The 25536-nt window shown below is 38.1% G+C and overlaps 2 protein-coding genes across 5 annotated transcripts; both read left to right on the forward strand.

Moving 5' to 3' along the window:
* The first annotated feature begins 1476 nt into the window (after nt 1-1476).
* LOC134678510 (chitinase-like protein EN03) lies at nt 1477-23509 on the forward strand. Of its 4 annotated transcripts, none has more exons than XM_063537083.1 (10): nt 1477-1643; nt 7895-8166; nt 12407-12539; nt 15000-15170; nt 17681-17849; nt 18382-18512; nt 19542-19667; nt 20890-20931; nt 22155-22254; nt 23154-23509. In XM_063537083.1, exons 1-10 carry the CDS (start codon nt 1535-1537, stop codon nt 23263-23265), a joined length of 1365 nt encoding a protein of 454 aa, XP_063393153.1. In that variant the 5' UTR covers nt 1477-1534; the 3' UTR covers nt 23266-23509. The 4 variants fall into 4 exon arrangements, with proteins under 4 accessions (XP_063393153.1, XP_063393155.1, XP_063393154.1 ...); XM_063537084.1 differs by having other exon boundaries at nt 1479-1643; nt 7916-8166; XM_063537085.1 differs by lacking the exon at nt 20890-20931 and having other exon boundaries at nt 1478-1643.
* Nucleotides 23510-24429: 920 nt separating this feature from the next.
* Nucleotides 24430-25396, forward strand: LOC134678187 (ATP synthase subunit b, mitochondrial-like). Its single transcript, XM_063536646.1, has one exon. The coding sequence runs from the start codon at nt 24493-24495 to the stop codon at nt 25294-25296; it is 804 nt and encodes a 267-aa protein (XP_063392716.1). The 5' UTR covers nt 24430-24492; the 3' UTR covers nt 25297-25396.
* Nucleotides 25397-25536: the final 140 nt, after the last annotated feature.

Raw genomic sequence — 25536 nt, forward strand, 5'->3', positions numbered from 1 at the left:
AAGGAAAGCTAAATCTTAAATTATACCTAATATTCCGACTATGCGTGTTTGCGAAATAGTCATTTTAAAAGGTCATATGTCCCTGCAGTAACCGCAGTGTTTACACCGTTTTATAAACCGCGCAATAATCCCAGCAAGAATTAGTTTCTTCGTGTAATTTAAAACCAGATACAGATTAATGTTACACAATAAAGAAAAATAATAGAAACCCCATGAATACAGGTAATTAATTATAAGTTAACCAGAGCAAAAATGAGTAGGCACTTTCCGGTGTAAAGTTAACTTACCTACTGTCGTTAAAATAAACATTTACCAAAATAAATTAGAAATTTGTTACCTATTTCAAATAGATAGATATCTAAAACTATACATTTGTCTTACATGATAAACATTACGAGTTTAATTAAAGAAATTCAATAGTAGGTAGGTACCTACTACGAGTACGTAGCTTTTAACTATCGTAAAAATTGACAGTGCGGCGCGCGGTGACATGAGTACGTGAGCGCGTGTGGCAACCAACTGGCTTGCTTTTCTACCGTGAACGGGAGCACATTCGTAGGTATTAATCCGAGCTCGCGCGGAGAGTTCCATAGGCCTGGTAAAGGTCTTATTTTTGAGGCAAGTGTCCTGGTAACAAATAACTCTAATACCAAATTTCGGAGTTATTAGTTACTGACGAATTAACATTGATCTGCTCATTAGATGAAGGTTTTATTCATACGTTAGATCATAGTTATGCAACAAGGAAGCATAGGAAAGGTTAATAAATAAATTATAATGTGCGGGATTGCAGTCTTGGCCGACTAGTAAGAACCAGCTGCTCCTTTCTCATTTATTTTGTTACGATTGGTCGCACCTAATACCTGGCCGCCTTATGGCTCCTCTTCACGTTGGGCCAACGCCAACGCCAACGAGGGACTCATTTATGCGTTAGAGGGAGCAAGTGATATTGCTATCTCATTCTACCGCATGGCTGCGTCCCTCGTTTGTGTTGGCGTTGGCCCAACGTGAAGAGGAGCCTTTAGGCCCGGGCCGGGCCAACTGGGCCTTAGGGCAAATCCGCCACTGAAAACTACAGTGATCAAATATTCAAATGTAAAATAACATTTAAGCCAGTTTGCAAGTAACATAGCAAACTAAGCTATAGATTACAATATCAAGGATCAGTTTTTTCAAACAAATGTAAGGTGACTAAACTAGAGTAAAATACTGAATTTGCTTTTCATACTCGTAAATAGGAAATGGTACCACGAGGAGAAATTAATCCTTCGAATTTAGTTCTTGATTTTATCCGTGTCACTGATTGAACTGAATACTTAACGTTATCCATGAACGTTGTCATAATTAATGTTTACCCTATCGGCAATGACTTAGGGTCAAGTATTCGTTAAACAAAACAAGCAGTCAGCCGAAATGGCGCGATGCGGTCATCGGTAGTCTTTGACCTTCGCGTAAGCAACCGGTCTCGGTAGCCGGGCGCGCTCAGGTCTCATTTGGCACCGGCGCGCCATCAGGACCAGTCATCTCTCACACCATGCTGCTGCTCACCCTCGCTGCGGTTCTCGCCGTGGCCGTGGCCAACCCTGTCACGACCGGCGGCAAAGTCGTCTGCTACTACGACAGCAAGAGCTATGTCAGGGATTGTAAGTACTTATATCTTTCATTCTGCTAAGCGTTTTAATCTCCCGCGCGCACATGTAGGAATACAATTACAGGGTTTTGTTCGGTTTGAATTCAAAACAGGTAGCGCAACTCTTCTCAAACTTCTACGATACCATGAATAATGTATGAGATTTGGAGGCGTTGAGAGCGATAAGTCTAAGATAGCTTGTCGACCTACATGTGGAAGTTTTTTCATGAAATTTAACAGACTCCCTTCATGGAGCTCGACTGTTTAAATAGTTATGTATGTGTGGAATCACGGTTATATGCATGAAATCACAGTAGCGTTCATTTCTTATCGTTGTATCGATACCTACGCGTTCTTGAGAAATTTAAGGCGAATTCATGCCGTGCGACTTATTTTCAAACGAATTACTTGTATTTTATATTCAAACTGTTTCTACTAATTGGAGGTTCCATATTAGGCATAAATATTAAGGATTAGATACGTGCTCATTAAGTCGACATCACAATGTTATTTAGGTAGGTATATTTAATTAATAACCACATTGGAAAACAATTAAGATATAAAAATTGATCGTTACCATAAACAAAATGTAAGGTTAGTTAGATAGGTGTACCTACCTTTGTATGTTACATCTACCTACAATACTTAAATAAATTTACACATACGATCAATGACATTGGCCTAGCAATTTCCATAACTAGCGTTACGCTATACCTACTTAAGTAGATTTGCCAGTAAGTTTTTATGTGTAGGTATCGCTCTTTGGCAAATTATGTTATATTTTAATAAACAATTTAGAAAATATATCAGCCATCCAGCGGGGCAATGCGGCCAGCCTTCTGGGCACCCTACCTACGGACTACATTTTTTTTTAAAGCCTATGTGTGTGTCCCACTGCTGGGCAAAGGCCTCCCCTCTCCCTTTCCAGTCCTCCCTGTGCTGAGCAAGATCCCGCCAATCCCCCTGGAATGTATCTAGGTCGTCCCGCCATCTCTTAGGGAATTTTTTTATCTATAAGTTTTAGTGTTTTTATTATGTTGTAAAAATGTTATTAAATAAATCGAGAATTCCATTTAGAAAAATAATTATATTAATTTGGAAATATGTAGTGATATGAATACTCAAACTAGCATAAATCGTCTTATATGTTTTTCTTCTGTACTATTTATACAGTATTTATACCCGTATATAATAGCGTGAATACAACAGTTCATTTCAAAGCCCTCCAATTATGTAGGTACTGAAGCAAGACTTTGCCGTAGGTATGTTTTGAGTTAGCAAAAACACTGAGGTCGCCATTAATACGAGATTGGCATTGGAACGATGACCTTACCTTACGAGTAGGTAGGTATAGAAAGAATTTCGTACTACACTTAATTCTAAGTATTTAGTTATACTGCTGCAGTTGTTACCTGAGAGGTAGCTAAGTAATTGCGAATAAATACGATAAATAACTTTTTCGGTTACAAAATATATAAAATGACAAGTGATAACCCATAAAAAACATCACAAAAACTAAGTTACCTATTAAATATTTTCTTTACAATAAATTCAAGTCATTCCTAACCACCTAAAAGAAATGTAATGAGCGCGAACAATGTCAGCTCAAGGATAAGTTCGTTTATTTTTGTAACAAATTAACAGTTCAGTTTGTATTGGTAATGAGGGTGCGAGGGTAACTTTCCTTTACAAGTCGGTAGGTATAAGTAATTAGTTTGCCAAGACTAATTGACCGGGTTTAGTCAATAGTTTACCCAAGAACGTGATGTTTCGCTTGTTCTCCACGAGTGCTGTTTATCAAGATTTTTGTTGTTATACTTACTATACCCAGTCACAAAAAGGAAAGTTGAAAGTGGTTAGTCAAGAAAGTTCTATTCACGAGATAGGGTAACGATTGTTTTCCTAGTCTTTGAAAATAACACAAGTAATGTCTTAAACATTTTGTTCTGTGATTGTTCCCAAAGTAATTACTTATGCGAAAATATTCCACATATCTATATCAAGAGGGATGTGGCGATGGGGATAGGTGGAAAGGAAACGGTGAATGTTTGGATTGAATCGAAACTTTGTCATGAACATAACATAAATATATGTATTATCTTTCACTAAAATATAAATTACTAAACAGTACCAATCTGGTACCATCGAGCTGATCTAATGATGGAACTAAAAGATGGACAGTGGAACTCTTCGGTCACTATTAACAATTAGTAGACCACTACCATTCTCGAGTGGTCTTCATGAGCCCATGCCCATGAGTATGAATACGATTCGTTCTGACTAGTTAAATTCTATTGGGACATAAAAGTACATGCAATCGGCGATAATAAAGTGTCTTAGATAAAAATAGAAAATATTTTACAGACTTTTTAGTAAAAATTCGAACCTACTTTTTATGTAGGTAGGTATAGGTAAATATTTTTTTTTACTTATCCCTCTACCTACGTTTTTACACTCTGAATAATAATATTGAAAATGATAACCTCCAATTATGTCTCGTTGAGGAAAATAATGTCATTTGACCTTATATCAACGAGTCAATAAGATAACAACGTTAACAAATAACATTCTAGAGTTTCTTGGAAGTCAGATAAACATTTGCTTTAGCGGCCATCGGCCATACCTATTTCGACGGTTACATCATACCAACTTGGAGCTAACAGTTGCAAATGTGAAACCAAACAAGTTTTGCGATATATAACTTTTAATTACAGGGGCAGGAAAGGATAGGCAATTGTTTATATTAATACTATTTGGCGGGCTGTTTATTTAAATCAGCAATAAAATAACTCCCTACTGTGTTTTAGTCTCTAAATAATTTTCTACCTTAACGTTTAACGCTTCTCCCGTTTTAATTAATAGTTCATCAAAGCTTTGTATTTGTATTTAGATAATACATTCAAGGAACACAAATACGTACCCATAGTTTCTCACTAGTAGGTACACATTCAACTTAGAAATTTCTATCAGATAGTGCGAGTCTGAGACTATTAATTTTTGTATGTATATATCATTGCAAGAGACCTTGTAACGATATTGTGAAATTACTCAGAGCTTTTATTAAGGTTGTGGTAATTAATAAATCTACTTTGAATTTAAATTTTGTATATGTTAGGTAAAATTTTGTATTTGCCATTTAAGGGTAGTAGGTAAATAAAATAGTAACGTTTGGTCTGAAAAGGCAAAGGTAATTCAGTTTTTATTATTTGGTTTCTATTAAATTTTCTTTTTGTAGTAGTTACTTATACTGGTTATGTGTATGAAACTATATGTGATAGGTCAATTCTGAAAGTCTACACGAGTCATTGTTAAATCATTAGTCATTACAGTTAGGAACAGAAATCGTGTTCTATCCGCGTAGCGGAACGGAAGGCAGTTAAACGGCTGCCATTTCTTTAATTAGAATTATAACTGCAATATTGCGCAAAACTATGCTACTATATTTGCTGAAACATGAGAGCGTCATATATTTACATCTTATATTTTTACGGTTTTCGTCAAGTAAGATATTATTGGAGGTGATTGTACATAACCCGTATTGTTTTCTCGATTAGCCACTTACCGCAAGGTAAACTGAACAAAACTACAACATGTCGGTTACGTCAGTTAAGTGGCTAATAAGGGGAACAATAGGACGTTCTTCGTTAACTCTCCAGCTAGATTCACACCCACGGCGGTGTAGGTACGTGGTGTCCTGTCGTTGGTTCAGGTTATCGCTGGAAATGCTATACATATAGAGAGTGGTTTAGCCACATTAGGTAACTAAGTACCTACTGGCTAATGATATATGTCATTATGTTATTCATTTATGTATTTATACAAACCATTTAAAAATGGGCCTCTCCTCCCTCTCCGATTTATATTAATGGTCGTAAAATTTTCCGACAGTTATTTTTCGCCGTGAATTTTATACATGTTCACCCTAGATTGAACTACGTAATCCGATCACTGCAAATATGGAAGCAGCAGGCGAGCCTACCCCGAGCAAGCATGGAACCAATTTACCAATATACAGACGCTTGGCCGTTAGTGCGAAATTCTGTTTCGGAAAATGGAATCACTGTAGGTTCTCACATTCAAATCTCATACCTAAGCCATGGTAATCAAATCACTGACTGAGTCGCAAAGTGACCGAATAGTCCTTGTATTTTTAGTTTTATGTTTTACACCAAATAAAGTATTTCTATTTCTATTCGATGTAATCTACAAACAAGAATGACCCTCGCGCAGGCAGCTTTCTTGCGCAAAGATTGGCCATAACAATCCAGCGCGGGAACGCTGCCTGCGTGATGGGCACCTTACCAAGGGCGCAAAACTTGATAGGTATTTGATATTGTTTTTAGCTTCAGTTATTAGTTGTACTTAATTTTAGTTTTATATTCATTTTATAACACTTATTATACAATAAATGAGTTTTTTCCTATTTAAACATTTAATTAGCTAAGTATCTAAGCTAGGTACACTTACTAAGTTTTCAATGCTTTTGTCGCAGATAACTGAAATTCATAGGTGAGGCACCACTTTGAATTCTTGGTTAATTTAATATTGAACAGTCTTGATATAATACGAAACTAAATGCACAGAATACCACAAAATTCAGTTGTCCTATATCAAAACCTAGTCTGGCTTCAGACCAAATATTACAGGACAGGTAAATAAACAAATAGTTATTTACGATACCAGTGCGAAAATAGGAGATTCGCAACGAGTGGCTCGAAGAGGCCGTGCTACATAATTTATTTTTAAACACTTTTTACTTGTTTGCTATACAATATAATTGTGATTAAGTGATGCATTCATTAATGTTGGTAATATACCGGGTGTGGCCTGTAACACGAGCAAATAATTAAAACATAGATTGTACTCCTCAAACGGTGACACTTTTGTTCAACAACTTTGAAAAATTATGAAGTATTTAGACTCCCTATTTTTCATACAAAATAAATATTATCTTCAATGGACGCCATCGCCACGCCATATCATTGTGATTGACGTTGCTTGTCACGCCTTAAACATAACAAAATTCGCAATACATTGCGTCTTAGAATAAACTTTAAAGTGTATTAAAAATAAAACCACAAGTTATTTTTAAAAGTCGCTGAACAAATGTTGATCAATATGAGGAGTACAGCCTACAGTTTAATTTTTTGCTCATGTTACAGGCCACACCCGGTATTTATAGGCCCATATGCAACCCAAGCATAGAAGTTGTCAGCATTCACTGTATGCCACGTGTGCTGAATTACTAACTAACATACCACTCCAGTATTATTCATTAGGTAACATGACACATCCTTGCAATTCATCGACAGTCATTGTGAGTCTGATCGACTAAGTTTGATTCCTATACAGTATGTGTCCGACCATGGGGCTTTAATTCCAGGGCCTGATTTTACTCGATAAACCGAGCTACTTTTACTATGGGACCAACCCTAAAATCGAGTAAAATTTTTTGGCTTTTCCATAGAAAACGTCGACATCTGATCAGACAAAATGTATGAAAACGTAAAAAAATATTTCGGGATTTCGGGGTTGGAGTCATAATAAAAGTAGCTCAGTTTAGCGAGTAGAATCGAGCCATGGATTTAAAGCCCGATGGTCAGTAACACCCTGTATAAATAAAACTAGTCTAGTTTTGTTTCAATTTCAATGTTTTATAGATGAAGCCTATTTACAAGGAAAAAATGTCGAGAATTGCAAGGCCGTTTTTTATCTCAGGTCTGTCGTTCATTTCGAAGTCACAAACGCAACTTATGCTTGTCGAGAGTAAATTGTACATTGCGATTCGGCATGGTACCTATAGTTCGTTTTGTTTAGCATTAGAAAGAACTTGAAAGAAGATAAGCGATCTTCACAGGGCTTTTAATTGAAAAACGCTTTTTAAAAATCAGTAACTATTACTTATGAAAGCAGAAGAATACCTATAAATGATCGTATTAATAGATTAATAATTGTTACATATTTGCCGTAACTTATTTTTAAAATGTGTTTTCAATTAAAAGACACATCAAGATTGTTTACCTTATTTCTAATGCTAAAAAAAGCGAACTATAAACATTGTCGATGACCACCTAATTGACAATACCGCATTCAATGTTTGCCTTAGGAACCACACTGCTGTGTGTTCCCATTTCTTAGCGACAGCGAGTCGAACCACAGTCGAACGCTATACAACTTGCGCTTTGTAACCACTGGATACTCCATTGGTTGCCTCTGTGACGCTCAATGAACAAAAGACCAGGCCACTACTACTTTGTAAAACAGTTGAGGGATGTATTTATCCAGCTCAAGCCCGCATGCTTCCCCTGGACCTGGACCCCGCGCTGTCATTCTGCACCCACCTGGTCTACGGATACGCCGGAATCCAACCTGACACCTACAAGATGGTGCCCCTGAATGAGAACCTCGACGTGGACCGCTCGCACGCCAACTACAGAGCGATCACCAACTTCAAGAGCAAGTTCCCAGCTCTGAAGGTGCTGCTGTCCGTCGGAGGCGATGCTGACAACGAAGAAGCTGCCAAGTACAATACTTTGGTAAGCCATACCTTTAATCAGTATTTCTCCTGTAAACTCAAGATAAACTTTACATAATATACAGGGCGTCCCACGGCGATGCCACATGGAGGGTAAGTACCTTAAATATCATAGATAGCATATTTTGCTGAAAGAAGACTTCATTTTATTTTTAAAACTTAGTTAAATTGCATTCATACTTTTTTAATTTTTTTTGAAAAAAAATGTATGGAAAAAGATTATCGCGTCATTGGAGGAAAAGTACCTTAATTATTGTAAATGAACATCTTACTGAAAGAAGACATTATTTCGATTTAAAAAAACAAGTTGAATTGCATTTTAAATAATTTCATGGTTAAACCGGGAATCGAACCCGCTACACGAGAAAAAAAATACCTTGTAGCTTTGTCATACCGATCGAAAGGCTTCAATGTGAGAATTATTTTTTTGGTACAAGGTATTTTTTTTTCTCGTGTAGCGGGTTCGATTCCCGGTTTAACCATGAAATTATTTAAAATGCAATTCAACTTGTTTTTTTAAATCGAAATAATGTCTTCTTTCAGTAAGATGTTCATTTACAATAATTAAGGTAATTTTCCTCCAATGACGCGATAATTTTTTTCCGTACATTTTTTTTCAAAAAAAATTAAAAAAGTATGAATGCAACTTTACTAAGTTTTAAAAATAAAATGAAGTCTTCTTTCAGCAAAATATGCTATCTATGATATTTAAGGTACTTTCCCTCCATGTGGCATCGCCGTGGGACGCCCTGTATACTTAATGTACCTACGTACCAATCACGCTCCGAGATTGATGCGCCATTTAGGGTCCTAACTATAGTTCGTTTTTTTTAGCATTAGAAAGAACTTCGCAGAAGTAAGCTTGTGGTTCCAAATCCGGCACTTTTAGCGGTAATAATTTGAAGTAAATTATATGTATTGACCGTGCTACATTAGATAATTCAATAATTATTAACAATTAAATAGCCTGATAAAAACTGTACGCTTACTTCTGTGGAGTTCTTTCTAATGCTAAAAAAACGACCTATAAATTGGTTGTTCAATACTTACGGTATAGAATTTCCAATTTAACGAGAACCCTAAATGGCATAACAATCTCGTGTGGTGACTGTACCTAACTACATGTATTGTTGTCCAGTTTAATGATATAATATGACATTCTCCGCTAGTTTATTTTCAAATAGGAAGAATTACTTATTTACATTTCCTTAAAGGTTATTCTAGAAAATAGTAAAGAATAAAGCCATTATATAAGCTGTCAATACAATACTCAAATTCATAAATCACAATGAATATTTTGTTCTCCTGGAGGTTGGGTAAAATGACACGAGAGTGGGTAAAGTAGCTACTTACATCAAAATCGTATTAGAAAAGCATCGATTCTCAATAATATTAAAAAGGAACACATTACATATGCACCCATTCGAAAACTCCGTGGTTGGGACGCGGTAAATCCAAATTCACGTAATAGAAGAGGACATAAATATGCAAGAGGCGTCATACGCTTCCTTATTTAGGCGCTTGTGAGAATTTAAATTTAGCCTCCGAGGTTTAATCTTTCTTAACGCTCCAGGAGAGCTGACTCGGCTCAGCCTTCGTTTACGTGGCCGTATCTTAAAGAGAATACATTAATACATTTCAAATTTATATCTGTAAAACCGATCAGGCCCCAATTTCACATCGGTGACAGGTGCGACGAATTGTAAAATCACTGTTGCTGACGTCACAGGCATCCATGGGCGACGATTACCACTTACCATCGGGCGGGCCGTATTCCTGTTTGCCACCATCATTGTATTATTTAAAAAAACTTTATTATATCAGAATAAAACAGATATTTCTCCTGCGAAGTTTCTGACAATTGTCAAAGATTTAGAAGAATTGTGGGTAATTCTTGACAGGTAATGAGTTATATGTCGGAATTTCGTGACAATTGTAGTGTTTCTTGTGACAATTGTCATAAACTTAGCAAGATAAATATCTATTTTTTTCCGATATCATAAAGTTTTTTTTAATAATACAATGATGGTGGCAAACAGGAATACGGCCCGCCCGATGGTAAGCGGTAACCGTAGCCCATGAATGCCTGTGACGTCAGCAACAGTGATTTTACAATTCGTCGCACCTGTCACGTTGGTGAAACAGAGGCCAGATGCTCGAGACTATTAGTGGGTATTCTTTTTCAACGTTTTTCGTAGGCTTTATTAAATATATTTTTTGCTAAATCGTTGTACTTCTTTGCACTGTTCATTATCATAAATAGGTTAAACGCTACGTTTAATCATATACATGTATGTTTATTATAGTTTATTCATAGTATACACAGACATGAAAGTAATAAAAACGCTTCGCAAAAGCATGCCCTGCCTGCATGCCTGTTATGGCACTACTAATAAAAATTGCTCTTTATGTATAAAACTATTCAAAAATGTTGAGCAAAATCATTGGGGAAACTAATCTAGTTGTAAAAAAGTCTGCTCACTAATGCGTGGGTGGCTAAAATCCTTAGCCACATTTTTAGAGTTAGACCAAGATAAGTCTGCAACGATCTTGATAGCACACGCACTTATACGTCGTAATGTCATATAAGTTTGACTTTTAAAATAACACTTGCACTGTGTGAGCTATCAAAATCGTCGCAGACTTGGTCTGGACGGTTAGTCTAACTCTACATATCAACTCCTATCTAGAACTGTTTAAAACTTGTCAGACGAAAACGTTTTAACTAAACTAATAAGTAATTCAAATACTCGGGTCATTTTGAATTTCAGATTGGCTTGGGTTTCGGACCAAAAGAAAGCCTCGGTTTGTGTGTCAATTTCTGAAATCGGCAGCATAATTCCTCAGACGCAATAAGTATCTTATTCAGCTAAGTGTCCCGGAAAATGTTTTTGGCAGCCCGGTCACGAATCGCCAATTCTATAGGATGTCGAGCGTGTCATGTCGTCAGACCATTTGGCGCGATTATTACTGAATAAGCACGATGTTTGTTGTTTCTACCTACCTACAACAAAACAAACTAGGAACCCTCATGTTTAATATGAATTTAGTTTTGTGTCAATAACAAGTTTAATATAGAACTTTAGATATTAACATAAGTACCTATGTTTATATGCAGGAGTCAAAGTAATCAGCGCAGTGTTCGACTTTGAGCCGTTAGTTGACCTCCTTAGTCACAAGGGCAATATTAGAAATGAGAGCTGAAGCATGTTTTAAGTATCTTAGACAAAACTTACTTGTCTAAGTAATAAAAAAACAACCACTACTAAAACTGATCGCAGACGTAAATCTATATCAGTCTCGTGATACTAATAAATAATTGTAATCGTATCAGACGAGCAATTTAGATGTGACATCCGCTATTTGAGCTGCTGCCTAAACTTGTTGTTAAACAATTGACGGTCTTTAGGGGGCTTCTTTAAGGGGTCTGACTCAGCCATATAAGCTATGTGTCTCTTGGAATAACGCCGAAAACCAGAACGCGAAACAAATGAATATTCAGAGAAGGATTAAAAGTGTTTTAAGTAGTAACGGCGCGTGCATGTCACTCGCTTTATACCTTTAAGGATGACTCACGTTAGACCGGGCCGTGTCCGGGCCGGAGCTTCCGGCACACCGTTTTCTATGGAAACCATCACGCGGTCGCCTGTCATGTCATGGAAGCTCCGGCCCGCACACGGCCCGGTCTAACGTGAGTCATCCTTTAACCGCACCAAGTAGGTAAAATCCCACAAACATAGTATGTTTTATACCACATACAACTACATATTAGTATTCAGTATTCAGTATTCATTTATTTCTTGCTTCCATGGTACATTTTTAGGTGGTATTTACATTTCTTATGGTATCACATGAACCCTCAATAGGGTGTAGCAAACATAAGTACATACATATATCGTTGGTCTATACTAGAAGCGTGAATTTGATAACTACTTAAAATGTGTAAATTTCCACAATAATGACGTATATTAGCTTCACAAAATTCTTTGCTCTGTGTCTTGGCACCCCCTTCCCACCTTTCACACCCTTTTCATCAAGTCATGGGATGGGAGTCATGGGAGGCGAAAGTAGTAGTGTCTGTCAAACGCAAATTGACATTTCTTACGTTCTTACGTTCCACGTTATGGGAATGGGGAAAACTGTTTTATGGCGTGTCAGATGTTTTTGTTGTAAACATACTGGGTAAAAACAAATACTATGGTAGAAAGGTGTACGTGGACTACTGAGGAACGTGTTTGCAGTTGGAGTCCCCGCAAGCGCGTACGGCGTTCGTGAACTCAGGAGTGTTGCTGGCTGAACAGCACGGCTTCGATGGCATCGACCTCGCTTGGCAGTTCCCTAGGATCAAGCCTAAGAAGATTCGTTCCACCTGGGGTAAGTTCTCCCTGTAAACGGGGCTAGGTTAGTGAGACTCGACTGTGAACCCTGGAGCGTTGATGGGGGAGCAGTGTCAGTGTGTCCGTGTTACAAGGCAACCCAATACCCAATTGTAAATAATAGGGTTTGCGGTTGTGTTGAGTTTTGTGTAACCGTCACCGGGTATCTGATTGCATTTAACATAGCTACGTTTTTCTGGCGCGTTCAGTATCAGAGCTAACTTTACTTAATATCTGTGACCGAACCAAACCGTGAGCTTTGAATCCGTCAAGACCAGTATCCGTGAAAGCATTCAAGTCCGGGTCCGCTTGTTAGTTTCACATTATACGGCTATCGTTTAGGCTATCGACTATTTTCTGTGTTTTTTATGTATGGTACTTAAGTAGATATATTCTCCTACCAAAAAATAATATTTGCTAATGAGCAAATTTGCCTTGGTAATTCCCAATGCAAATGTAAATTTTAACGGTACACGGGAATCATAGAGCTCGTTTTCTTAGTTTATCTTACACAGGTGTTAATAAACTTTTATTTGATCACAATTCTTCATCTTACTATATTTACTGCGAATATATTATTATTATCTAATACATATACGCAAAAAAAATTAAACTTATAATTTGACCAGGCTCTAATCCAACTTTGCCACTTAAATATTTAGTGCCGTCCGACCTTTACGAGACTATTCTAGTATCCAATAATAGTTTTATTTTCAACCGAGACAGAATATAATTTTCACCTCAGCAGCTCGAACAAGAGTACTTTGCTTCTTAAAAACAGTGAGCAAAATGCGATTTTGCTCACTGAGTGAGACAAAATGTCATTCAAGTGACTTTTATAGTCAAATGTCATTTCAACATGCGGGGTCTAATACAAGTTCGATATACTTGGGTTCTATTATCTATGTTCTCACTGCTTAGGGTGAAAAATTTTGTGTACTACACGAGATCAAAGTTATTTACATCTCGTGCGCTTTTGAATCCCTTACTACGCTCAAGATTCTAAATTAGATTCACTCGCTACGCTCGTGAATCTATTATAGAATCTTTCGCTTGCACGGGACTCAAAATAAGCACTCGAAGAAATATCAAACTTTGATCTCTTGTTGTACAAATAACTATTATTAATACAGTGCTGTTGACGTTACTAATAGTACCAGTGATAATCCTTCTGTTTCTGCGTGAAAAGCTTGATTGCTTCGTCGAATACGAATCCAATCCAGCAACTAACTCTGTAATCTTACCTTAATAGGATTAGGAATGTTAATACTGCAAGTCAGTTGGAAGTTCATTGGTGTCTGGGAAAAATGAGAATAGGTGTTCAAAATATCCAACATTTATACATGTTATCAGGTATTTAAATAAGGTATTATACAGGATGCCCCGTAAATAATTGGCATGCTTCTACCTGCCGACAAGGCGCGGGGAACCTTAGCCCGGTTCAGAAAAATGGCAAATGAAAATGACTATAGGTTTATCAAAAGTTCCGTGGTTTTAGATGTAACTGAACTATTTTTTTACTCCATTTTAACGACCGCCTGGGAGCTCATGCCCTAAAAATGTTATTTTTTTCTACGCTATCGCATAACATGTAACTGGTGAACTGAGCCCCGAACGGCTAGACGGACAGACAGATGGATATGGTATGATTGGCTTTTTAGTTAACAATGGAATTTTAAGAAACATACTTATTAAGTAAAAAGAAGGCAACGAAAACACAGCCCTTCGTAGGTGCCTACTTGAGTGTATCATCCATAAAGCCCTACTTAGACGACGCGACAACTCGCATGCGAGTTTCATTACATTGCGGTTTTTGATCGGTCGGTTGAATTGGACGTAACCACCAGTCCGCAATGTAACTAAAATCGCATGCGAGTCCGCGCGCCGTCTAAATCAGCCCTAATTCATAATTTACTATAAACGGCGTTTCATGAACCGGCGAAGCCTGGTTTCGCTACGCTCACATCGGTTTCATCATAAAAATGAGGATGATAATAAAATAGAATGCTTATAGTTTATTTAACTTTCGTACTTCTGTTATTTATTTTTTTGTCATTTGCCTGAATATACCTAACTAAATATTTACGACGTTGTGATTTTGCTAACTTTTTATTTTCGTAATTTGTTGCTCTATTCATTCATGTGCGCTAGTGTAGTGCGATTACCTAAATGAACAATACTTTTATAATAACAATAATTAGAAGTAACTTATAGGACTATGATTAAGAGCGAGGCCAGAGCATTTTGAAAACCTTACCCACTACCCCACTGGCACTTCTGCTGGTTTTTACCTTATACGTGTCTGTAAATTTCTTCGATAAAAGGTTGGTCAAAAAGTAAAAGTTTATGCACTAAAAGGTCATAAAAAATTACAATTAAGTATGTACCTTGGTTATAAAAGCCAATTAATATTATGGATTGTTGTTCGATTTGTTATTAATAGCAACATTTGTCGCAGGCTCCGTCTGGCACGGTATCAAGAAGACTTTCGGTACGACGCCCGTCGACGACAAGGAACCCGAGCACCGCGAGGGCTTCACCGCGCTCGTCCGCGAGCTGAAGCAGGCCCTTGCCGTCAAGCCCAACATGCAGCTTGCTATCACCGTCTTACCCAATGTTAACTCCTCTAGTAAGTCTACTGTAAATATTATGTAAATATCATACATGACATGTCAGGTGAGATGACATGACATGAAGGTACATTTGTCATGAAGCGCAGTTCATCTGACAAGGAAATGTCCTGAAATCTCACCTACTTTACTCGCGGAGAAGGATGACTCACGTTAGACCGGGCCATGGACGAGCCGAAGCTTCCGGAGCTTCGTTTTCTATGGAAAGAACCACGTGATCACCAGTCAGCTGTCATTGAAAATGACATGTCGGATGCCTCGGTCCGGGCAGTGCCCGGTCTAGCGCGAGTCATCCTTTATATTTAGTAGCAAGCGGCCCAGTCGATGATGTAGATATCGGTGAACCGCTACTGCGAGCCCTTGCTCGGCCCTCTGTCAGGCGTGGCTCACTCCGCGATTTCGTCGCTTTGCTACAGGTAGCTAAAAGTCCATCCGTTCGACCCCAATTTTGGGATTTGCCATAAGCCGCGCGTGGCACTGTCGCCACCTAGCGGCCATATCTGTGCTGATCGTGATAGACGCGTTTTGTTAGAGAGTGAGTCTTCTGTACCTAGTACTATTATTTATTCTGTGCCTCGAGGTAAAATGTTCACAAACTCTTCTAAGGCTATGGATAGACTACGTTAAATAACGATGCGATGGTGTTGAAGAAAAATTTGGAATAATAATTTTGCCCACCTAGCTTCAGAAACTTTAAATAAGCCAAGATCTTCTGCTATATACGACGTCAAAGATATGTTTACACTTTGGACCTTGCTTCTTTAATTACATTCATTCATTCATTCATTAAAAATACATATTTTTACCGACTGTACTTATAAAAATCATCTCGAAAAAAATGCGCGTCATACAAATATTTTTTCCTCTAAGACTTATGACTCTCGTGAGCAAGACTTGTTACTCAAATAACATCAGAAGTTATGAGTTAAGTACATTTTCATTTAAATTTCCTACATCGGTTGTTATATTGTTATATAAGCAAGTATATTATTCTTTCTTACGGGAAAAGCAAACTTCCGCATTCTTTTTCACGTAACATTTATTTAAGTAATAGGCAGTTTTTTCCTGTGGGTTGGTTGTATATTGTAGAGTACCTATCTATTTTGTGATATCTGTATATCTTATTACATACATGTAAAAATAATAACAAAAAATATGTCAATTGTAATAAGAAAAATGCCAATTAAATGTATGTGAAAATCAAATCCATAATATACCTTAACTGCAAGTAAAATGCCCGTGGTATTTCCCAATTCGTTTCTATTTACCCGGACCTTGCACTACCGGCTGCATCACAGTCGTCTCCGAAAATGATTGGGCATAATTACACAGACCACTTCAAATCGATTGAATTCACTGAATGTCAATCAAGTCAGCATATGGTCGCTATTAGCACGGTCCAATAACTACGAGACCTCGGGCATATTCGAATCCAGATAGATGTTTATGTAATATAATGTACGTATATGTATTGTCGAGACAAAGAAAACCGGTAAACCTTGTGTTATTTACCTTGCTTTTCAGTGCAGATAAAATCATAGAAAATGACCGAACTCATTTAAAGAATGACCTTCGAAGTAATAAAAATTAATTATGAACATAATTAGTGATTGTCTGATCGTTTGTTTGTCTAGATACCGCATCATCCCCTTTTACATGGGATTTTTTATTAAAAGAGATACCGTAAAACGGGGTGAGTAGGTTTTGCGGGGAGAGGTGGGTTATGAATGGGGAGAAAAGGGTTTTAAGGCTAACTACTGCTACAAAAATAATGTATTCCAATTTAAAATGGAGCTATAGTAATACGCATAATAAAAAAAAAGATCCAACAATCTTCCAAAATCACCTTTGTATGAAAACCCCTCTCACCCCAAATACGAGGCACTACGGGGTGAGGTGGGTTTTCCACTTTATCGTCAAAGTTATGAAATTGAACTACCCAAAATAAAATAAAAAACCGGGCAAGTGCGAGTTGGACTCGCGCACGAAGGGTTCCGTACCATAATGCAAAAAAAAACAAAAAAAAGGGAAAAAAAAAACGGTCACCCATCCAAGTACTGACCACTCCCGACGTTGCTTAACTTTTGTCAAAAATCACGTTTGTTGTATGGAAGCCCCATTTAAATCTTTATTTTATTCTGTTTTTAGTATTTGTTGTTATAGCGGCAACAGAAATACATCATCTGTGAAAATTTCAACTGTCTAGCTGTCACGGTTCGTGAGATACAGCCTGGTGACAGACGGACGGACGGACGGACGGACGGACAGCGAAGTCTTAGTAATAGGGTCCCGTTTTACCCTTTGGGTACGGAACCCTAAAAACTAAAACAACAAACGTTCGGAACACTTATTATATACACCATTCAGTTTTCATATGTAAAAATTAAATGTTATCGAGGTTTGAATTTCAGTTTTGACCCTACTCACCCCATTTTACGGTATCTCCTTTTATAAACAAAATACGAGAACAATTTATTACGTGCATTAAAAAACACGTATTTTATTCCAGTCTACTATGACGTACCCGCTATCATCAACCTGGTTGACATCGTAAACCTGCAGGCGTTTGACTACGAGACCCCTGAGCGCAACCCCAAGGAGGCTGATTACACCGCCCCCATCTACGCCCCGCAAAACCGCAACCCCCTGTTGAATGCTGACTCTGCTGTTTCATACTGGTGAGTGGCTTCTCGTGGGTACAGTCAGCAGCAGAAGTTGCTAAGCGGACCAGGTGTTCAAAATGATCTTGACGCGACTTTATACTTCACGAGAGTAAGAGCAAGTCATAGTGATTTTGAACACCTCGCCCGCTTAGCGACTTCTGCTGTCTGTACTTCCACTTTTCTATAAGTTGATCGTGAACCTAAGAAAGTTGCATACACAGTCTTATCTATGCTGAGAAGAACTGCGGTCCCTTATTGAATGTCCACTGCTTTTGAAACACGGCGAACGTTTTACTTAGAAATACTCCCAAAGATGCCGTCTACATCACTATATTATTCACCACAATTAATATTATTATGACATATATTATTATGACATTAATTATTATGGCATTGCAAACGGAGATATGTAGTGAAACTGACAACGCAAACGTCGCCAACTGAAGTGAACATCGAACTATTTTGCCTTTAACAAGAGGTATTTGTTTATGTCAGCATTTTTCTAGAGTTCCATAGCTCATAAACTATTCCCATGCTATTCTCTCAGGCTCCAGCATGGCGCCCCCAGCACCAAGATAGTTCTCGGCATCGCCACCTACGCGCGTACGTGGAAGCTCGACAGCGACAGCGAAATCTCGGGCGTGCCTCCTCTCCACGCGGACGGCGCCGGTGAAGCTGGTGCGTTGCTCTCTATCATTTGAAAACTAAATCCACCAGTCTAAGAAGAACTAAAGATGTTAGACCGGGCCGTGTCCGGGCCGGAGCTTCCGGCACGTCGTTTTCTATGGAAAGCGTCACGTGATCGCTTGTCACGTCATAGAAAAGTAAGTGCCGGAAGCTCCGGCCCGGACACGGCCCGGTCTAACGTGAGTCATCCTTAAGAAGAAGAGAATTTATTATAGGGAATAGTATCGATAATTTAATACATGGTGTGTCTGATCATGGGGCTTTAAATCCAGGGCTTAATTTTACTCGTTAAAGTGAGCTACTTTTACTATTGGACCAACCCTAAAATCGGGGATTTTTTTTTTGACTTTTCCACACAAAACGTCGACATCTGATCAGCCAAAATGTATGAAAAAGTAAAAAAAAAATTCGTGATTTTGGAGTTGGTGCCATCATAAAAGTAGCTCAGTTTAGCGAGTAGAATCGAGCCTTGGATTTAAAGCCCCATGGTCGGACACACCCTGTATATCGATGTAGGAACTCGCGAACTGTCAAATAATTTGTGCCGTCAAGAATCCGAGGTCTGGTTATTAGTGTTATTAACTACATACCTCTAAGTCCTTTAGTAGTTCAGAGGTGAGTTTTCGGAGATGTACCTAACGTGTGGAAATTATTACTGAAACAGGCTATGTTGCCTGCAGTAAGGTGCATTTGTTTTCAGCGTGTTAACGCGCATTACGTTTAAATGTATGTGTAATTTGATATTTGATTTTAACAAGTGGAAATCTTTATTAGACGAAATTAGTAGAGGTATTACTACTAAAGAATACATATAATTATATTAAAACTCACATTGTCCGAATTTACTTGGAATTTTTCATGTTATGGGGAAATATGAGCACCACAATTCAAGTGGGGCCAATGCATTTCTCGGCCGATATTCAACTAACACTACGAACTATTGAATTGAATTGGTTGCCATGACAACACACACATAAGTAAAATATTAGTGCGTTGATGGTAAGGTTTTTTTGCTTTCAGGCCCTTACACCAAACAAGAGGGTATTCTCAGCTACCCCGAGGTGTGCGCTAAACTGATCAACCCCAACCATCAGAAGGGCATGCAGCCTCACCTCAGGAAGGTCACTGACCCGAGCAAGCGTTTCGGTAAGTACCTAATAAACATGAGTTGTGTTTTTAACTAACCTGATCTACGAGCTATACCACAGACGTATATCAATTATCAACCAAATATTCCTAACACGCTTGCCGTTGATTTGGATATTTTTTTTTTCATTTGTGATGCCAAATCGGGTTGTATCGCTTCGGGTCGGATAATGCTACCCGATATCTGATTGCGAATAAAGTTTAACCTGTAATATATCATTTGTTCAAGATGATTCGGCGTTAATAGTGTTAATTCTATTTTTTCTTTAGTTGAGTTAGGGCCTCTTGAACCATTCACTAACCTGGGGTTAACCAGTTAAACCTGGAGTTGCCATGGTTACCAGTACAATTTGACACTGGGTTAACGGTTTAGCCGGTTAACCCCGGGTTAGTGGGATGGTGCAAGTGGCGCTTAGTCGTTAATTTTCATATTGCGTTAAATGGTCAAATAAAAAAGTTCAAATGCCTTTATGTATTTACACGTCTTCCGCGGGCACCCAGGAGAGGAGATATGAGACTCCAGTACTTGATTGTCATACAATCGCGACACATACAATATCTATTATGATATCCGTTAGCTACATAATACATAACATAATGGGAGAGCTTGTCTACTCCGGCAACAGTAGTTTCGAGCGCTGCCGTCTGGCGTTGTCACGTTGTTCAAACTTGCTCAATGCGAGTAGGTTTATTTGCGTTATTAAGTTTTATTACAGCGAACTAGCGAACAATACCAATATGATTTTCTATAAAGAGGGATAATGTCCTAATCCTGTAACTATTACATAAATTCGCTCATCGGAAAATCTAGTAGGTATAAAAAATATCACAAATCCTTCTCGGTTTGGCCTCTCCTTAAGGGATGGATATATTAATGTTTAACCACCCCATCGCCAATCGTATTTTATACTTCGAATTATTGCGATCGGTGCGGTTGCCCCAAAAGCAACCGGTTAGTTACAAAAAAAGTTACGGATTTAGAGTTATTACTAAGAGTTCACCACACAGATTTTAAGCAACAGAAGGTTCAAACTATAAGTACATATACCTGTAACAGTACCTATATGTTTTAAAATCATTTACTTTGACGATGTCCACAAGAATAGCGCATAACCTTAACTCATTACTATAAAGTTTTTGACGCGGGCTTAAATGGTTACTTTAAAGTAGCAAAGCTTGTTTAACACAGTCCGGGAATTAGCTGCGATATTTAAATTTTCAGAGTTGGGCTTGAAGAAGGACGCGGATTTATCTCATGTGTTTGGTTGGTACTCACTTTTTGGAGGTTATGCTCGCTTGCCGTTGTTATTAACACTTGTGTGGTGCTGGATGGAGAGTTGGAAGAAAATTGCAAATTTTGCACTAACGTTGCTTACGTAATGTCACAGTCACATTGTTTAAAGTACACGTAATAATACTTTTATTTTAAATATATTTATGGTTGGAGAATTTCCCCCATTTATGTACATAATATCTATCCTTTCGTATGCTTCAGCACTGAACTGACGTTCATCCCTACATTCAAATTGCGTGGCAACATTAAGTTCATGTTTTCAACAATCAACATGATATGGAAGCATGCGAAAGGTAGTAAAGTAAAACTAGTACAATAGTAGGTATGGTTTATTAATGAGTAGGTGGATGCGTATTGTTTTGTAAGTGTTTTATCTAATTTATGTATATATAGTCATGTGAACAATCTGTACTCTATTCCTATATCTATAAATCTAAAAGCGCGGACTGTCTGTCCTCTTAAACTCGGTCTGAGCCGTTTGCTTTAATCTCATCAGTTGTTTACGGTAGAAGTCAGAGTGAATCGTTTGCCTCGGGGGAAAACCTCTTAGTGGACGATTTGTTCTAATTCCGCTTTGCACCCGTTTTAGGTAACTTTACCCTTAGTAGGTTATTATTTTAAAGAAAAAATATTTAATCATATTAATATTATTTGGTTTGTATTTCAATGTGACATGTATTGTATTTGAGCACAAATGCACCTCGGTGGATGATTATTACACTATTTCCGATATTATCTAGGGCCTACGTTGTATATCTATTTTTACGTCCAGTCAGGACTGCATAGGTACCTACCGGATAAGTGTAGAGAAGTAGCATGAAAGAGCTGGATTTCAAATATTTTTAACTGATAATAGTTTACCGTTATCACTTAAAAAAGCTTAATTCCGTAAAATAATCGGATACCTAAATGCCACTGACTGACCCACTCAAATCATATAATCATTTCTTATTTGATTTTTATTTGGCTTTTACGCCATTAAAAAGTCGCATGAAACAAGTTTTCTTAGCGAACGCTTCTTTACACTGCGGAGGAAAAAACCGCAGCATTTTCGCATATTTGCAGTCTTGAAGCCATCTTGAAACCATTACTCATGCTCGACGCCGTGAGCGTCAACGTCAACCAATCTCGCTCGGAATTTGTTTCCTAGTCAGAGGGTTCTGCGACAAAACTTGAAATTGTTCTGTTTACAGGAACCTACGCCTTCCGTCTGCCAGACGACAACGGCGAGGGCGGTCTGTGGGTGAGCTACGAGGACCCGGACACTGCTGGACAGAAGGCGACATATGTCAAGTAAGTGGATACACAAAATATACGTAAATCGGCTCCCACCAAATGTTTTAAGACGTACGTAATAAGTAATAAACATACGTCGGAAGATAACTTAGAACCAAAGCCTCAAGGCTTTACTCAAGTACAAAGTAACCCACTGATTAACAGTCCGCCGGACGGTATCGGCCTGTCAGTTGTTCGGAACTGTCAAAATTTTGTTTTAACTGACAGGCCCATACCGTCCGGCGGACTGTTAATCAGTGGGCCCCTTAAGAACTCACTTGCATTTTATTAGAGATAGAGATCATTGCCCCTATACGACCTTTTAAAACCTATTCCGGTCATCTGGAAGGTTTACTTTTAACAAATATCATACATCGCCAGTGTAGAACAACGTCAAAAAAAGTATTAGCACATAGCCACATTGAAGAAAAAAATCTTCATGGTTATCTCCACGGTTTTTTTAGTTCATTTAATAGACATTATCTGTTATAGAATAATAGAATCGAAATGTCAATCCGAATAACTAGTTAATTCTGCTCTTGAAACGTCTGCGCCTAATTGTTACTAATAGGGTACGATAATAACAGACCAAAACCCACCTCGAACCCGTGAAATTGGGTACAAATCTGTGCTCACAATTGGCAGCCCTAATCGGCTTTGTGTGTACATATAGTTAAGCCCAAAAGCACTTACTTAACATTCGTGGCGAAGAAAGCAAGCGTTACTTTTATTTCTTTGTTTACTTTTGCGTACGCTAGGGCAGAATCTTGCGGGACGATTTTGATTACAAATGTTGGTGTTTTGATGCGTGTTTGTTTATTTAAGGAGTTAGTAACATAATATGATGATTTGATGAAAACAAAGGTTTTATTTCCGATATTGATTATTAAAAAAAATATTTCATATCATGTGTGCAGGTCTAAGAACCTCGGTGGAGTGTCGATCGTGGACCTCTCAATGGACGACTTCCGCGGGCTTTGCACCGGAGACAAGTATCCTATCCTGCGCGCCGCCAAATACAGACTTTAATTTATAACTTTAACTTAAACTTATAACTCCCCTACATTGGGTTACCATTGCAATATGACTATTTCCATTATTATTATTAAACAATTAAATGTATTGCATGTTTTATGTACTATTTTGTAAATCGAATACGTTTTTTATGAGCTGTGCTATAATGTTAATATATAGGTATATAATTAGATAATCACTGATAAAATGACAAATGTTGACCGATTTTACAAGTGTAATTAAAAAAATACGTAAGAATTATTAGCGTTTTAACTTAGCCTATAGTCTATCACTTAAAATACGTATTTGTAGTATACGATTCTTATTTTGCAAGCAGTAATGTCTATAGTCGCACCAAACAAAGTCTGCAGCGGATTTGATAGCCCACGCAGTGTAAGTGTTATGTATACATCATAATTTTATAGAAGTTTGACGTTTAAAATGACACTTGCACTGCGTGGGCTATCAAAATCGCTGCAGACTTTTTACGGTCTGACTATAGCACCCTTATTCATAAAACTTTACGGGCCTGATTTAGTTAAAGTATTTTTTTCCCTTTCTTTCTTTCAAATACATAAGTCAAAATGACAGCTAAAGACAAACCATTATAAGCTAATTGAGGTTTGTAGCGCGTTTATGAATAAGGGGGTAGGTACAGGTAATTTTGTGTAAGTGTTTTTTTTAAACTTTCTTAATTAAAGTAAAAAACTGACAACGTGTTACTCCAGAATTAGGTAGTACCTATAGTCGCACCAATAAAAGTCTGCAGCGGATTTGATAGCCCACGCAGTGTAAGCGTTATTTATACGTCATAACTTCATAGAAGTTTGATGTTTAAAATGACACTTGCACTGCGTGGGCTATCAAAATCGCTGCAGACTTTTCACGGTCTGACTCTAATTATTTTCCTTCGTATTTTCACGGAAACGTAGGGTACGGACGCCTCTTGTTATTTCAGTCAGTCTCGGTGCAAGAAGTACTGAAGTTGATTGAACCAGCATGATAAATACGAACGTTTCCGAGAAAATACTTACGATGAAAAAAATTATGCACTAAGTACATCTGTAAAAGTTAGTATATAAAAACTTTTTAGATAAATACATAGCATAAACCACGGACAAAAATGAGTTGATGCGTTCCCGTCAAAGAGTAGTATTTTTTTGATGTCAATTACGTCAAGTTAACGTCATAACGACTGTTAATGATATGGATAGATAGAAATATCCAAATTTGTGTAGAAAAATGCTGTTGCGGCCCATATTAGGCAGGACACGTTTTCTATTTTCTCCGATGCTGTACAATCATTCAAAGACATGCCCGGCAAAGAAAAGTCCTAGTGAGCCACAACAGGAAGTAAAAAGATGTCCCTCGGGTGGCGGAGCGGAGAAACGGGGAGGAGGATCAGGCCCTTTAGGTCAACCAGCCCTCAGGCGAAACATGTACTCCGGACGGGTGCGACTCGGCTTCCTTCCTGATGGATGGTTCACATTCTTTTACAAACAAACCGGAGTCACAGGCCCTTACTTATTCTTTTTCAACCTCACCAATTACATGGTGAGCAAAGAAATCTATGTCATGGAACACGAGTACTACTTGGGGCTCTCCGCCTTCGTAGTTATATTGTACGTCACAAAGAACTTCGGAAAAGGCATAGGCGCGAGTTTAGACAAGCAAGTCGATGCGTATGCTGCTGATTTGGAGAAAGGCCGTAAGATGGAAATGGATTATTTTAATAATGCAATAAAGATGGCTAAAGATGCACAGCGTCGCGCCGAGGGGCAGAAGTTGTTGATGGATGCGAAGAAAGAAAACGTTGCCATGCAGTTGGAAGCGATCTACCGAGAGAGGGCTATGGTAGTGTACCGCAGTGTTCGGGGCCGCATGGACTACCACATCAAGCGCTACCAGGCCGAGGCTCGCATTCATCAGAAGTGGATGCTCGGGTGGATATTGCGAGAAGTACATAAGTCCATCACGCCCGAGTTTCGAGAACGGGCTTTGCAAAGCGCTATAAGGGACTTGGCAGCTGCTGCCAGTCGAGCCTAGTAACGGTAGGTATTATTCAAACCAATCTCTTTAAAATTGTTTTGTTTTACGTAACTTCACGGTGTTACATTAGTTATTATTAAATTCGAATTCGACGTTATTCTGCTTTTAATCAAAAGTACAAACACACGTCTCGGCATTGCACGTTGTTGAAAGCATGTCTAGGACTAAAAACGGAAAAATATCAATAATGTCAGCTTTAAATTTGTATTTAAGCGTATTAATCACAATAGTTAATTC

The sequence above is a fragment of the Cydia fagiglandana genome, chromosome Z, assembly GCF_963556715.1.
Source record: "Cydia fagiglandana chromosome Z, ilCydFagi1.1, whole genome shotgun sequence".
Lineage (NCBI taxonomy): Eukaryota > Metazoa > Arthropoda > Insecta > Lepidoptera > Tortricidae > Cydia > Cydia fagiglandana.